Raw genomic sequence first — 14278 nt, 5'->3', positions numbered from 1 at the left:
ACATGCTCTATAAAATCATCAATATTTCCTCAACCGACTACTTTTATGAGTCACACTATATATGAAATTAAAGCTGAAGAGTAAGGAAATAAGTCATGTCACTTTCAGAAAATCAACCTCCCCCGACTTTCGGATCCTTTTGTTGTAGCGGGTCACATATACCTCAAGGAAAGCAAGCTAGGTGACAGGTAAAATGCCCAGAACTCTGCTACATGTATTTAGGTTAATAATTGCACATTGCCATATATACATTTCCCTTTGATTTTCCAGAAATCTCTCCATATTCACGCTGCTACAATATAGACTTGGAATGGGCCTGGGGGAGGGGTACAATGTACAATAGGCTTGGACAGAGAGGGGTGGGGGCAGCAAGAGATGTCCCAAGAACTAGCTTTGCACATGGTGCAAAGCTGCCCAGCTTTTCTTGCTGCAGGCCCATGGTGTTTCCCAACGTGTTAATTGTGACTTCTATTTATAGAACAGACAGTCCCATCAGAGCCATAACCCTGCAGCGAATGTGCGATCAGACAGACAACGGCCTTTGGGCGGACTTTGGTGTATCGCATGCCGAATTAGCTTGCCCATCACACCACTTCAAATGTTTACACAGGGCAGTGACTTTCCCCACACGGAGCACCTTGCGAGTAGCCTCTAGTTATGATGAGCATTATGCACTCAAACTGGCATTCCACGCAAGAAAAGTGGCTAGGTTATCAAGCGATGCATTCTAAAATCATCTCAGATTTTGCTCCAGAAATGTAAACCACCCACACAGCTGAGTTATCATGCAGTAGATCTACACTGTATTTCTATTATCTGCATCCATCCATCAAATTATTTCCATTAAGACTATATCTGCAAATATACAGTTACATGTATGGTAAAAAAATATATATATTTCTCCTCTTCTTTTTTTTTCTCCTTCTTCCTCCTCCTTTTCTTCTCCTTTTTCATCTTCTTCCATCCTCTTCTTATGTAGTCCTTTATATTGAATAATTTGCAGACTATGTACAACAGGTGAATATTGATGACCGGGCAGTGCAGATTCAAAGCTTTTGTGCTGAAATTATTGTATGTAAGTGGTACATATTTAGGCCATGCTTTATGTAATGCAAATTTCGCGAGTCGACAATATTTGCATAATTAGCAGCTTGAGATGACTCCTGTAATGCAAAATGCATTGTCCATACTGTCTTCAAGATGGGGAATCGCTAACTTCTCTAGAAAAGGGAAATGATTCTTTCTAATTCCATCACTGTGGTTTACATTCACAAACTCATCTTTTAGATTTAAGTCCTAATTCACAAAAGAAATGGCACTTACAGTAGTGTAAAAGCAGAAAACTTTGCATTAATTTTTCACACTCATTTGGGTGTATTGATTTTGCGTGTTTTTAATTCCGTGGGATCTGAATAGATGAAATATCATTACACATTACTCTAAGCTAGAATATTCACACACTTTCATTTTTATGTTGGTTTCATGTCGCATGAAAATTTTCACACCATGAAAATTTTGACTTTTACAGTATCGTGGTATACAAATCATTAACTCGTACAATCTGTACACATGTTCTCATTACTTTTTGGCACACTACCACTCTTTGACTTTAATTTGGTAGACTTATACAGCTAACACTTCTAAGAACAGAATTCCATACTTTGGAGTTTGGGGAGGAAGTTGTTTTGGGTTTGTTTTCATTCATTTCTGATTTAAATGGATTTCTTATTTGAATTTCTGAATTTGAATTAATACTTATCATTATGAAGTAACATTTCTTTACTAGAGGCAGAAATTTGTCGACATCAACGAGTAATGCACATTGTACACTTCACACCTAAAATCTGAATATTTCAGGAAGTAAATTGTTTTGATGGCATTTAACAATTTAGATAGTGATTCTGATTGTTGTGATGGGTTTCTATTCTATTGTACTTACTTCCACTGCATTGTTTCGATTGTGAAATCAACAGTGTGCATTGTATGCAGCAACCCATGAAATTCTTATGGCCTACCACTTTGAAATATACCTTCTGAACTGCTGACTTTAAAGGGAAAGCAAACCCAAAGAGCAATGTGGAATGAGTGAAAGCAGCCACATTAGTAGAACACATCAGTGAAAGTTTGAGGAAAATCGGACAATCGATGCAAAAGTTATGAATTTTTAAAGTTTTGGTGTTGGAACTGCTGGATGAGGAGACTACTAGAGGTTATGACGTATGAGTGGACAACAATACAAGGAAAATATAAAGAAAATTCAACAAAAATTCACTTTTCTAGCATTATGAAAGAGCACTTGACTAACCGCTTTCAGAAAGTAGGGGGTATAATTGCTACCCTTAACATATGTCAGTATCAAGTTGATGAAATTTGTAATTTTCATGAAAAATAAATTTTTGTGGAATATTCTTTATATTTTCTTTATAGTGTTGTCCACTCATACGTCATAACCTCTAGTAGTCTCCTCATCCAGCGGTTCCAACACCAAAACTTAAAAAATTAATAACTTTTGCATCAATTGTCCGATTTTCTTCAAACTTTCACTGATGTCTTCTACTTTTGTTGCTGCTTTACTCAATCCACATTACTCTTTGGGTTTGCGTTCCCTTTAATGGATGCCTCTCTTAGATGTGACAATGATACTTCTGATGCTAAATTTGACATGCCAGACTTTAATATGAACATCATTTTTTCTCTTCTACTCTTTTTGGAAACTGCACTTTACTATTGACCTGAACATGACAATACATATAGTATTGTTGTTGAGGACCAAAATGCTTAGTCATTCCACAGAGCAATACAAATATTGCACAATAGTGATTGTCATACAGTAAACATACTGTACCAGTGCTTTGACATTGATCTACTGTGATAATAGTGTATACACACAGGGAATACGATGATGATTGATTACAAAAGTTGTGCCATGTTCATGACGTACTTGAGAAAAAAGCACTACTGTTAAACATATAGACACAATGTTGCTGTAAGAACATGAGCAGTATGTTGACATAAAGTGAGAAATTCTTGGATTATTTGTGCCATCAATCTTAAACAGGCTAAACAAAAAACAAAAAACAAAAAAAAAACCACTCAATGTACATTGTAGACCCTGACTACACCTTGATTATGTTTATCTGAACACACAAATTACTAATCAGGTTAATCTGAAGAGTTGTATCCTTTTTGCAAACATCACAAAATTTTGCATGGTTGAAGAATAATGTATCCCAACATCATAGATAAAATCTTATGGTAATACACAACGGAGATTTTTAACAATACCTCATATCACTCAAAAGCTTACTACCCTTTTGTACCGAACAGTTCAAATTCATTTCAGGGTACAAATAAATTCAATGGAACAGTGGAAATCAATACGTACACCAACTTTCTCCCCTCATCATAAATGAGTTTCCAGTTTAATTATTCTGAGAAAAAAAAATTGAATTGCCTACCTCTAGAGTATACCAGCTTGTAAATTTAATTCTAATTTTCAGGGTTGTAAAAGGGACGCATTGCATTTGCATTAGAGTTCCATAATTTTAAGATGATGGTAGCAACAACCAAAAACAAGACTGAAAATGTTATTCCTTGGGCAGCAAAACAAACAAAACAAAGAGATTGAGACCCTCTAAATTGTATGCTGCAATGTAAATCATGAACACACTTGGGTTGCTAATAAACCCAACCTTTTGCCTCAGAATTTCATCCCATTTGGGAAAAGAACATTGACTGTACATACTGATCTCTTTGCTCATGATTGTACTTTTATCATGTACACATACAATCTGTTTGTATGAATATGAAATTTCCTCTCATTGAATATTTGTCTGGGGGCCTACCATACTCTTCCCTATGCCAAGACAGGAAAGCTTAATTTTCACAGAAAATGTCAAATTACAGACATGAACTGATGGTATTTTCACTAATCTGTACCTAGTACAAGTGTCCTGTAATCCTCATTACCCTTGCAAATGAGATCTTATTGTTACAATTACTGCTGAACATGTGCAGACAAAAATCCTGTAAGCTGATCAAAGGATATGTATGATATGGAAATAATCCATTTTCAGGCTCCATGAAGTTGTGTGTGTGTATGTGTGTGTGTGTGAGCGTGTGTGTGAGCATTTTTTTTTTTTTGGGGGGGGGAGGGGGAGGTTTGGTGGGGTTGAGGGGCTCATAATGTAGGGTTAGTAGTTTTGCCAGAAATAACATGCACACTGTAGAAAATCTTCAATATCAAAAGGACTGATATTCCTTCTGAAAAATGCACTAGGCTCATGATCGCATTGCAGATCTATCAAAACCAATGGAGTGTCAGGCTGTGTGTAGAAACAATTCTTTTCACTAATGTCTCTGATTTTACAAATCTACAATTAAAGTGATTTTTGTACATATTTCTTCTAACAGGTTCTTTCCCTGTGTGAATGATAGATTCATTTATTTCTAATGTTGAATGAAAAACACAGCAAAAAAAAAAACAACAATAACAACAACAACAACAAAAAACTACACCATTTAAGCAAGCCCCAGAACAAAGAACAAGAAGGAATTCCCCACTGGTCCAGCGGCAATGCAGCGCTCACGTTACAACGCGCCGAGACTTACTCAGCGGCATGGGTTCACATTCAAGCCCCATGCTGGATTTAACGCAGCGCCAGCGGCGTGGGGGCTAAGCGGATTCCACAGGATGTACAGCGTGAGGCGTATTGCAGAGGGTGTAAGCCTGTGATTAGCCCAGATTCAGCTGCTGCCACTGTGGTTGCTGGCATTTCTCAGATGAGTCAAGGAACCAGAAGGGCTGCCTCGGTGATCTCTATTTGGCCCGGCAATGAATGAGTTAAGCTTCGACTATCTCTCACTCCCCCTCCCCCTTGACATTTCGACTAATCCAAAAAGGCAGATTTATTTCTCGCTTTGTTGTTGCAATGCTCTGATTGTGGCAATCATGACGTATCAATAATCAGTCTATTCACGTAGCACTACAATGGCTATTTTATTCACATTCAGTGAAATATGATTGAATCTGCACTGACATGAAAGCATTCCTTCTTCAGTAAAGCAATCATGAATTGTTTCTTATGAGTATGATAATCAGCTGCATACATTGTATGTCTCATGCAGAATATCTCCCTTCTTATTTTGAACAACATTGCATTAAGAAAGATATATTTCAATCTCAGTCATTCAAAAGTGATTGAGATCTGAAGTTTCATGAAAAGGTCAGCTTGCTCTCTGCACAAAAAAACATAAAATTCAATTTGGTCTCTAATTTATATGCATGAACAATCCTCACAATACATTTGCCGCGACACAGTTCTACAGTGTATTAATTATAAATCTCATCCTGAAATCATTTACAGTGTAGACTTCATATGAACATGCACTGCCAGCAAGCTCCCAAATACTGTATACGCCGAATATTTTGTGAGATTTTATTTTCATGAAACACTTTCGCGAGTCAGTTGCTACAGTATTCATGAAATTAAAGACAATTACACATGCAAAAATAATGACTCTGATCCAAATATGGATGTGATGCAGACATATATACTTCTCCGTTCAGTATACAATACTCCACAATTGCCAATTTAACCACTTGCGAAATCGTCCGGAAGTCCCGATTCGTGAAAATTTAGACTCGCTAAATATTTATATATGGCATAAACAGTACTGGCTCTGTTGATGTGATATCATTTTCAATGTCAGGTGCTCTTCCTTTCTTTTGTCAAGTTTGGTTTCAGCATTATGTATCTTAATCATCTGCAACATGTTTTTAGTTTCTCTTGCTTCAAAAGGCATAGTGTCTCATTTGCTCCAAAGCTGAAAATAAAAATAACAACAGGACAATCGCTTACTACCGTCATTGAAGCAAAGCATTTTTAACTGAAGATCTCCTTTTTAAGGTGATCATGTCTGATGATGACTACTTTGAACAAACCTGTCAAAAAACTCCCATATTTTGAAAAAAAGACAGAAAGGGGCCACAAACAAATATCACTCAGGGCAGAATAAAGAGAATGCATAGTGTAATATAAAGTCTATCCAATCTTCACAGGTAATATTGTTTCATCTGATTATCTGATTGTTGATTTTGCTATCAATGGACTATGATAACAAAAGATAATACTAGTTAAAAGAAAAGAATACAATAATGAAAGCAGTACTGTTGTGATATTCTGTTGCTGCAACTGTAAGTTTATTATCATCACAATCCTATCATTGGTAGTAGTGGTAATAGTGTAATTATCAGTATTATCATTGTAAATTAAAATCATAAATAAAGAGAGAAAAAACAAAACTGCCAGTATACTGAAAGGCACACAATACCAGAAAATATTTCAGAAGAGTGACAAAATCATTCATAACTGAAAATCTGGATACTATAGAAACATATCCAGACATGTAATATTTGATTGACCTTCTTTTAAAACAATCAAATGGGTACATTAGACAATTTAGACAGTAATTCTCAGCATATCAACTATCATTACACATATTTTTAATAGTCAACATTCAGGTCAAATGTTAGCAGCCTTCTTTCTAGAATTATTTTCCTGGCAATGCAAGTATTTTACATATCAGGCCCACTGTACATAACCCCACTTCTCTAGGGATGTTCTATAAGAAAAAGGTTTAACAGTGTTATTTCATGGATTGATAAGCTTGATTCATTCATTTCTTTTGTTGTTTAGTACATTTAATAGTATTCTGTATACAACCTTTATAATTTCTCTTTGGTTTATGAGCAGAGCAAAGTACAACTCTTCAATGTTTGCCATGTCAGAGCAACTAACAGAGTTTGTACAGCAATTTGTATAATTTGTATTTGAACTACAGCTACAGTTAAACAGCAACATCGTAATGTGAACTACAAGTGACTATAGCACTGCAGTTCAACAGCCATGCTGCCACTGTATCAAGAGGTGTGTGTGATATTACAGATGTGATGTTTTTGGGGGAAATGCACTGTTTTGCATGTTTCATGGGTACTCTAGATATTGCTCACTTGCCAAACCTGCCAAACCCCACCTCTTTGTGCTTTTACTAAATTGTACCAACCTACATGTACACGAACACAAATCATATTTTCTGGGTCTCCTCTAGTTCCACATTGAATTTTTTTTTTGGCTGGGCCCAAATCCTAGACAATGGGCAGGCTTCTCAGTAGAGCTCTCCAGTGGTCATACTGATATCCGGCTCTAAAAAAGGAGCCCTTTCCAATTTTTGCCTTATGCCTATTGTAAAGGAACAACAGCGCCTCTGGCCTTGGTTGAAATGCCCAACAGCATGGCAGACATACATATACTGTACACAAACAAACCTTATGTAGCAAAGGTTTGTACTACTACAGTATACCGAAGCACCAAGGTCAAAAACATGACATATATTTTGTTTTCTTTTACAGTGCTGATAAGTTTCAACAAGCTGTACAGACAAAGCACTATTTGGCAGGTGCAATGGACAAATATTTGCAAAATCCATATTTTTGAGAGATTTTATATGCAGTTTATGAACATTGTACCATGAGCATAAAACAAATAGATCTAGATGTCGTATTTCTGATACCACTTGTATGTTGTCCTCACTTACCAATATTTACATAAGGAAGCAAGAAACATGTATTGTTTGAGGGAGTTGCTTGTTTTTTTTTTTTGGTACTCATTCAGTCAGCCTGAAATAAACTGTATTTTTTAATTACCAAACTTTTTCTTTTCTTTTTAGTCTCTCTCTCTCTTGTCAAAACGACCATCAGAAAGCAACACATGTACTATCGTCTGGAACTATTCCAATTGGTGCCTATATTTCTCATTTTCCATTTGTGTGTGTGTGTGTGTTTAAATGAAACTGAGTGTTTTGATCCTTATTTCACTCTTTGAATGGTTAGACTGGATTCTGATCCAGTTGCAACAACTACAATGTTTCTCCAAGAATATTCAGCTGGTTCTCTATTGGTCAAATGTCACAAAAATATGTCAGAGTTCAGTCTTTGATCAGATTCTCAGATAAAAACAAACTAAAACTGTCATCAGTTTTGTTGTTTTAATCTTACATGAGATGCGAAACTAATCACGCACATTATTGACACTCATCACTGGAGTATCAGGTGTCAGCATGTACAATGCAAAACATTCTTTACTTATGTATCATGCTTAAAATGAAATATAATGTGTAATTTAACAGCAAGTAAAGATGGAACAAAGTTTGCTTTTTGTGTATAAGTTGGGCACTACAAGCATTACTGTGTACCTACACTTTAGCTATACCAAACTGTGTTAACATTGCATAAAATATTATTCCAACTTGTATTAAATCATGAATTTGAATGACATTGAATGACTGAGCTGATGTACTATTAGTTATCCCCTGCTTGTTCATGAAATACGGGCAAATATCTACGGTCTGGTGCCATATTCCATGAGGCCGAAGGCCTCATGGAATATGGCACCAGACCGTAGATATTTCCCATATTTCGTAAGAACAAGCAGGGGGTAACGATTTTATCTTTTAGTGTAAGTGCTAACCTTCTTCTCGCTGATTTCCCCTCGTGAATGATGTTGAAATCGCCGGCTGTCAGCCATGACCATGTTGACTTTAGGCCTACGTCTTGCGAGCTGATTACTGCATGCGATGCGCGCATACAAATACGTAAACGTACACGCCATACATGCAGTGCAGTAGCCAGATATAAGTTGCTGTTGTTTATCAAGCGTCTAGTGGTCTCAGGTTATGTGCGCAATACGCTTGAGGACCGCGCGCTGTCCATTTGTTTTGTACAGGATTAGCGCGCACTTTCCTATAAGCGTCTTTGGTACACGCGCAGCTGGCTGTGTAATACAGTATCATGACGTCATATCCACGTAATACGGGATATATTAAGTGGTTGATTAACCAATGAGATTACAGAATTCAAGATCACTAAATGATAAAGTGTAATGTCATTCCCTCACATCTTGCCATGTAGTTTGTACATAAAATACAATTTTGATATTTCCAGTTTTTTGTTCAAATGCAATTATGCCCCAGTCTCAAATCCTGACATATCTGACTTAATCATTGAAGTTATTCAATCAGGAATAACAATTTGTTTTACACTTTTGGAGCAGAAAGATTCATGAATTTTCATCATTTTCTGAACAAGCTGTGTGATAAAATGTGAGGGGGTGGCATCATCAGCTCACTCATTTGAACATATGACTGTTCTAGAATTGTATCGCAGCAAAATTTAGTGAAACTTTACAATTTCATTCCTTTCTTAATTTTGATCCAATTTTGACCAATTTTTTCACTGCTGTTCATTCATTTCTCTGTGGCTTCTATCTACATTGCATGAGCAAAATATTCTCTCACTTGAGTGAAATTTTCATTATGCAACTAATCACAACTTTTTTAGACTTCACAGATAATTTGGCATTAATAATAAACTATAGATGAGAAATGAGGAAGTCAAAGGGATTTTTTTTCTATTACTGACAAAGCAGCATCTGTAAACTGTATCATCATACTTCCTAGTTAGGATTAATCTGATCAAGTTTGTGTTTACATCTAACTTTAAAGAAAAATATGAACAGGTCAGTATTAAATGATGGATACCGAAACAGAATTATCATCTATTTTTGTGTGGGCAAGAACAATTTTACTTTCGAGTGACATAACTTAGATAGAGGTTCTACAACTAACCTACTTGTCTAAAAAGTAACATTGTGGAGGGGTAGAGTCCTCTATCCTGCATATTTCATGATTTAACAAAAACGTATCGACAAAATATTTCTTCTTCTTTCAATAATAATGGATTACAGGCCACCAAGCAACATGTGGTATAGTAGCGCACTGGTATGGTGCGAGGTGTAGCATGCAGGTACGTAAAATTTACACAGAATGTACTTTTAAACATTTGTCGTTGTTAATGTTATTGTCGGGCGAGTTCATGTCAGGAGAGCACAAATATCATGGACTATCTGGTATTAACAAAATATTCCATTTGTATGACGACATTATATCAGAAAAAGTGACAGCTCTTCAGAACTGCTCTGTAAACTACATCTCACATGTGACTATCGCTGACCAGCATTAGACATTGTAGATAAATCCTTGTTCAGATTCTACTTCTCGTACCATATTACTCAGTCTCAGATGCCTTTTTTGGACATCTGCCAACTGTGTGTCTAAGGTAAGCAGCAGGAAAATGTTCAAGTGTTTAACAAGGACGTTGCAACCTTTGAGGTTTTGTGCAGTCTTATGCTCTTAACTCAATGACCAAAGATATTTACAGGACAGACGATACATGATAAAGAAAACAAATGAAACAAAGATAAAAAATCATTAGGCTATAAATGATGATCTTACCAGATACAAAGTGAGTGGCAGGCACAGCAATATTATCCACAAATACAGATGCAATGTGTTGCAGAATATGCCTTGGTGAGGATCAAAATACCAGCCTCCTGTTATTGAGCCCCACAGTCCCTGCCGAATCACTTCTAGAGTATGTGAACCCATATTTTCACATAACCCCGCATGCTGACTCGTTGCAACGGGGATTTGAACTCGAAACCTGAATCTTTATCCGTACAGAGCAGTTATTTCTTGCATGCAAATTCGTTCTTCCGCACGGCCAGTTCATTCAGAAATCGTGACTAATGTGTCTGTATTATAATATCCACAGCAATTTTACACACGGCCAATATCCGGATATCATGTACGTACTCTACGTACGTGCACAGACTACGTCATGCTAGATGGGGTCACGGAGCGCCATTCATGCCAGTGTCAAAAAGGTGCTAGAAGTAAATGCTAAAATAATTCTGTGCTACTAAGCACAGTTTCTGACGACGCGTCAGCGTGTATGTGTGCTACATATAGCATGCATGGTTCTTGAGCAAGTTGCACCATATTTTTAGGTTATCTATTATAGTAAATGGCCTTCAAAGTTACTCTGCTCCCTCGCATTTTACCAGAATGTCAAAGATCAAATCAACACATCGTTTCATGAGATTTGGGGGGCACCTAGCCTACTCCAGAAGATAACCATATCATATTGCGGGAAAAGGGGACCCTGCCTAAAAGGGAAGTGATAATACTAATAGGAGAACAAATGGTCCTATTACAATTGACCATTGACCCTTTTACCCTTGACCCCCACCCCTACCCCCCCCCCACACACACACACATCATACAGATCAGTGACATGACACACGCATGCACACACAAATCACACTGAAAAACAAACACTAACAAACAAACAAACGCTCCTTCTGATATTTTGGGAGCAGATTCAGATCTTGTTATGAAAGATAATTGTTGAACAATGGTATTGTTAAATGTTGAACGTCGCAAGGTATGGGCACAAGATGTTGTTCCCGAATGGCTTAGTGAAATAGTCTCTAACATCTGATGACTGATGATCGCACAAAATATTGTCCCTGAGATCAGGTGAACTTAGGATTTTACGGCCCCCAAGACCTACACACCCACAACACGCGACACTTCATATTTTCGTTCAGTCATTGACATCAACTGATCCTTTGCAGCAGATTCGTAATGTCTCCCTCTATTGATGAGTGAGCTATAGTGTGTGCTCGCGACGTTTGACGTTCCTTTGCAGTTTGGACACTGTTGGAATGTTGGAGCATGGGTTGGAGCTTTCGCTTTTCTAAACACACCACCAAGTGCATACCCCTATCCCTATACCCCCCCCCCCACACACACACACACACACACACTTTTAAAAAAGCAACAAAAACTATTGGAAAACAAAAGAGAAAAAATGGAATACATCACTAACAATATTCGTAGCTAGCTATGTGGACTCCTCCACAAATTCGACATAGAAGACTGTAATCCTTTCCTTGATAAGCAAAAGACTGACTACATCTCACGAAATAGACAAAATGTGAAAGACATTCTGCATACAAACGGGGAGGTATATAGTTGAGAACAAAACGCCGAAACTTTATTGGTGTATCACGGAAAAGATGTTTCAGGCTTTCGTAAAGGGTGAAGGACATTCTCATGGAATGGAATGGAATGAAATGAAATGAAATAAAATGATCACATCATCACAACATCACTGACTTATTATGCATTCTATTTTATGCTACGCATTGTTATCAAATTGTATTCAAACCTCTTAACATTACATTGTCTGGTGTTGACAAATCATCCAAGATCTGAAAAGCCTTTAAAATTACTTTGTTTAAGATGTAATAGGTTTTCAAACATTTTATTATTATTATTATTATTATTACTATTATTATTACTATTATTATCATTATTATTATTATCATCGTCATCATTATTATTATTACTATTATTATCATTATTATTGCTATTACTACTACTACTACTACTACTACTACTAAAATGTAGAACACTTAGAAAATCAACGGTGTCCATTTTTTCTTAAACGTAAGTTTAGAAGATGAATAATTTCAGAAATACTTTATAAAAAAACAAACATATACAGGTATGACACTAAGCCTAAAATATATCTTGTTGTTTGTCTGTCAGTTTGATGAAGAAACAACACATAACCACTGTTTTGCTTTGTCTGTGTAAATCATAATGAAATACAAATGACATGCAGCTGTATAAAATTGCCATCAACAAGCTACGCTTGTTAAATGAGCAATACATGGTGTTATGATAATATCATTGAGTTATCCAGATAAAGTGATTTCATTTTTGTGTTCATATCTACCTGTGTGACCATGAAGAAGGAAGTACCATTTAAATTTTTGATTTTGACGGTTTGAAAACTGAGTGTTTGTGCTTATCCGCTCCCAATCTTAAGTCACATTCTTTAGACTTATAGCATGAAAAAATTGAATGAATGAAGACTTTGAAAAAAACCAACAACTATAAGGCAGTTATGTCAGCACTTTCTCTGGGGTTTGGGTTGTGACCAATATCATCGATTCGTGCCAACACGTGAAGTTTTAAATTCTACGGTTGTTATGTTCTACGGCTGTTTTAACGAAACGTCTACAGTTCTGTTAGGCTGATTTAAGTCTTTTAAAAGTGAACTATTTTTTCATCTTCCAGCAATTCACTTAAGACATGCTCACGCGTCTGTATAAAATGGCGCTTTCGTGTGTTTTCCCCCTTGCGAATTATGTGAAGTATTTGAAAAAAATGTCAATTTAAAGATTCAGCCAAAGAAAAACTCACTATCTGACGCTAACAGATGCTCCAGCGTGATGGCAAGGTCATTTTCTACACCGTCAGTAACCGTATGGCTATACTCTGTCAATACATTAGTGTCAACCTCAAACTTTCAGTGAATAATTGACTATAAGAATCGGCGTGATCTATCAAAGTTTGACATAAACGTACCAGCAATAATTTTGGAAATTTTCATTCGAAGTTGGCTTACTATTGCTCCGCGCCAGGCTGTGTGCCGATGTTTGCTATATTAGACCACCATCTTTCCGCGTTAACACATCATACATTGAGCAGGCTTTGATGCACTCATTCTCAACTGGAAGAGAGAGATTTTGTTCCCCTGGGACATCGGCCGCAGCCGCTATCGTCATCCTGCTATTCCTTTGGCATCCATCGAAAAGTTGTGGAACATTATAGAGAGGTTGGAGAAGAAAAAACCTGCGAGACCGATGCATTTCACCAGCTGACGTTTGTGCCGGGTAGTTTGATTCAATAAAGGTATGTTTTCCATGATTTCATGTCGCCATATGTTTGAAACATTATTGAAAGTTCATTGCTAACTTGTGGTGAAAACAAAAGACAAACTTGAATTTTAGGCTTTACTCCTTCAACCTTCCTTGGTGTCGTCTCATTATTTTGTTTTATCTAATTAATTGGTATGGTATAAAGGCTAGGAAAATTATATACTTTTTAGAAATATTATCATTTTAGGCCTACATTATTAGTTTAGTAACAGATAGACAAAAAACAACAACCCAAGGAGGCTCTGTGCATGCATTGAAATAATTTCAAAGCAATCCCACTGAAAAAAATGAAGACTCGACACTGAACCCAAAGATAATACCATGTTATTTTCTGCTTATAATTGAAAATGAAGAAAGACTTGAAGTTGTTCACTGTGCGTTATCTGTATAGGCATTATCAATAAGGGTATGATGCTAATTTGGAAATAAAAGTAGGGGAAATATCATGTAATAACTGATGTCCTTATAATACATTCTTACGACATTTTGTCAAAATTGTTAAAACAAAACAAAACACAGGAGAGCAGAGACAATCAAGTCAAATAATATACTGTATGTATAATAATATAATATATTCTTCTCCTTCT

The 14278-nt window shown here is 36.5% G+C and overlaps 1 protein-coding gene across 1 annotated transcript in view; it reads right to left on the bottom strand.

Annotated features, from left to right (window-relative positions):
- LOC139739042 (pecanex-like protein 1) overlaps window positions 1–10645 on the bottom strand; it is a 136182-nt gene extending 125537 nt beyond the window's left edge. The window contains exon 1 of the mRNA XM_071649658.1: window positions 10351–10645. Within this exon, the coding sequence (XP_071505759.1) occupies window positions 10351–10503 (153 nt within the window). The 5' untranslated portion in view covers window positions 10504–10645. The remainder of the gene's footprint in view (window positions 1–10350) is intronic.
- Window positions 10646–14278: the final 3633 nt, after the last annotated feature.

This window comes from Diadema antillarum, unplaced genomic scaffold (assembly GCF_040938485.1).
Source record: "Diadema antillarum isolate AM-2024a unplaced genomic scaffold, OU_Dant_1.0 scf00000029, whole genome shotgun sequence".
In the NCBI taxonomy this organism is placed as follows: Eukaryota; Metazoa; Echinodermata; class Echinoidea; order Diadematoida; family Diadematidae; genus Diadema; species Diadema antillarum.
The sequence above is the reverse complement of the archived record's forward strand: the minus strand, read 5'-3'. Positions and strand labels throughout refer to the sequence as shown.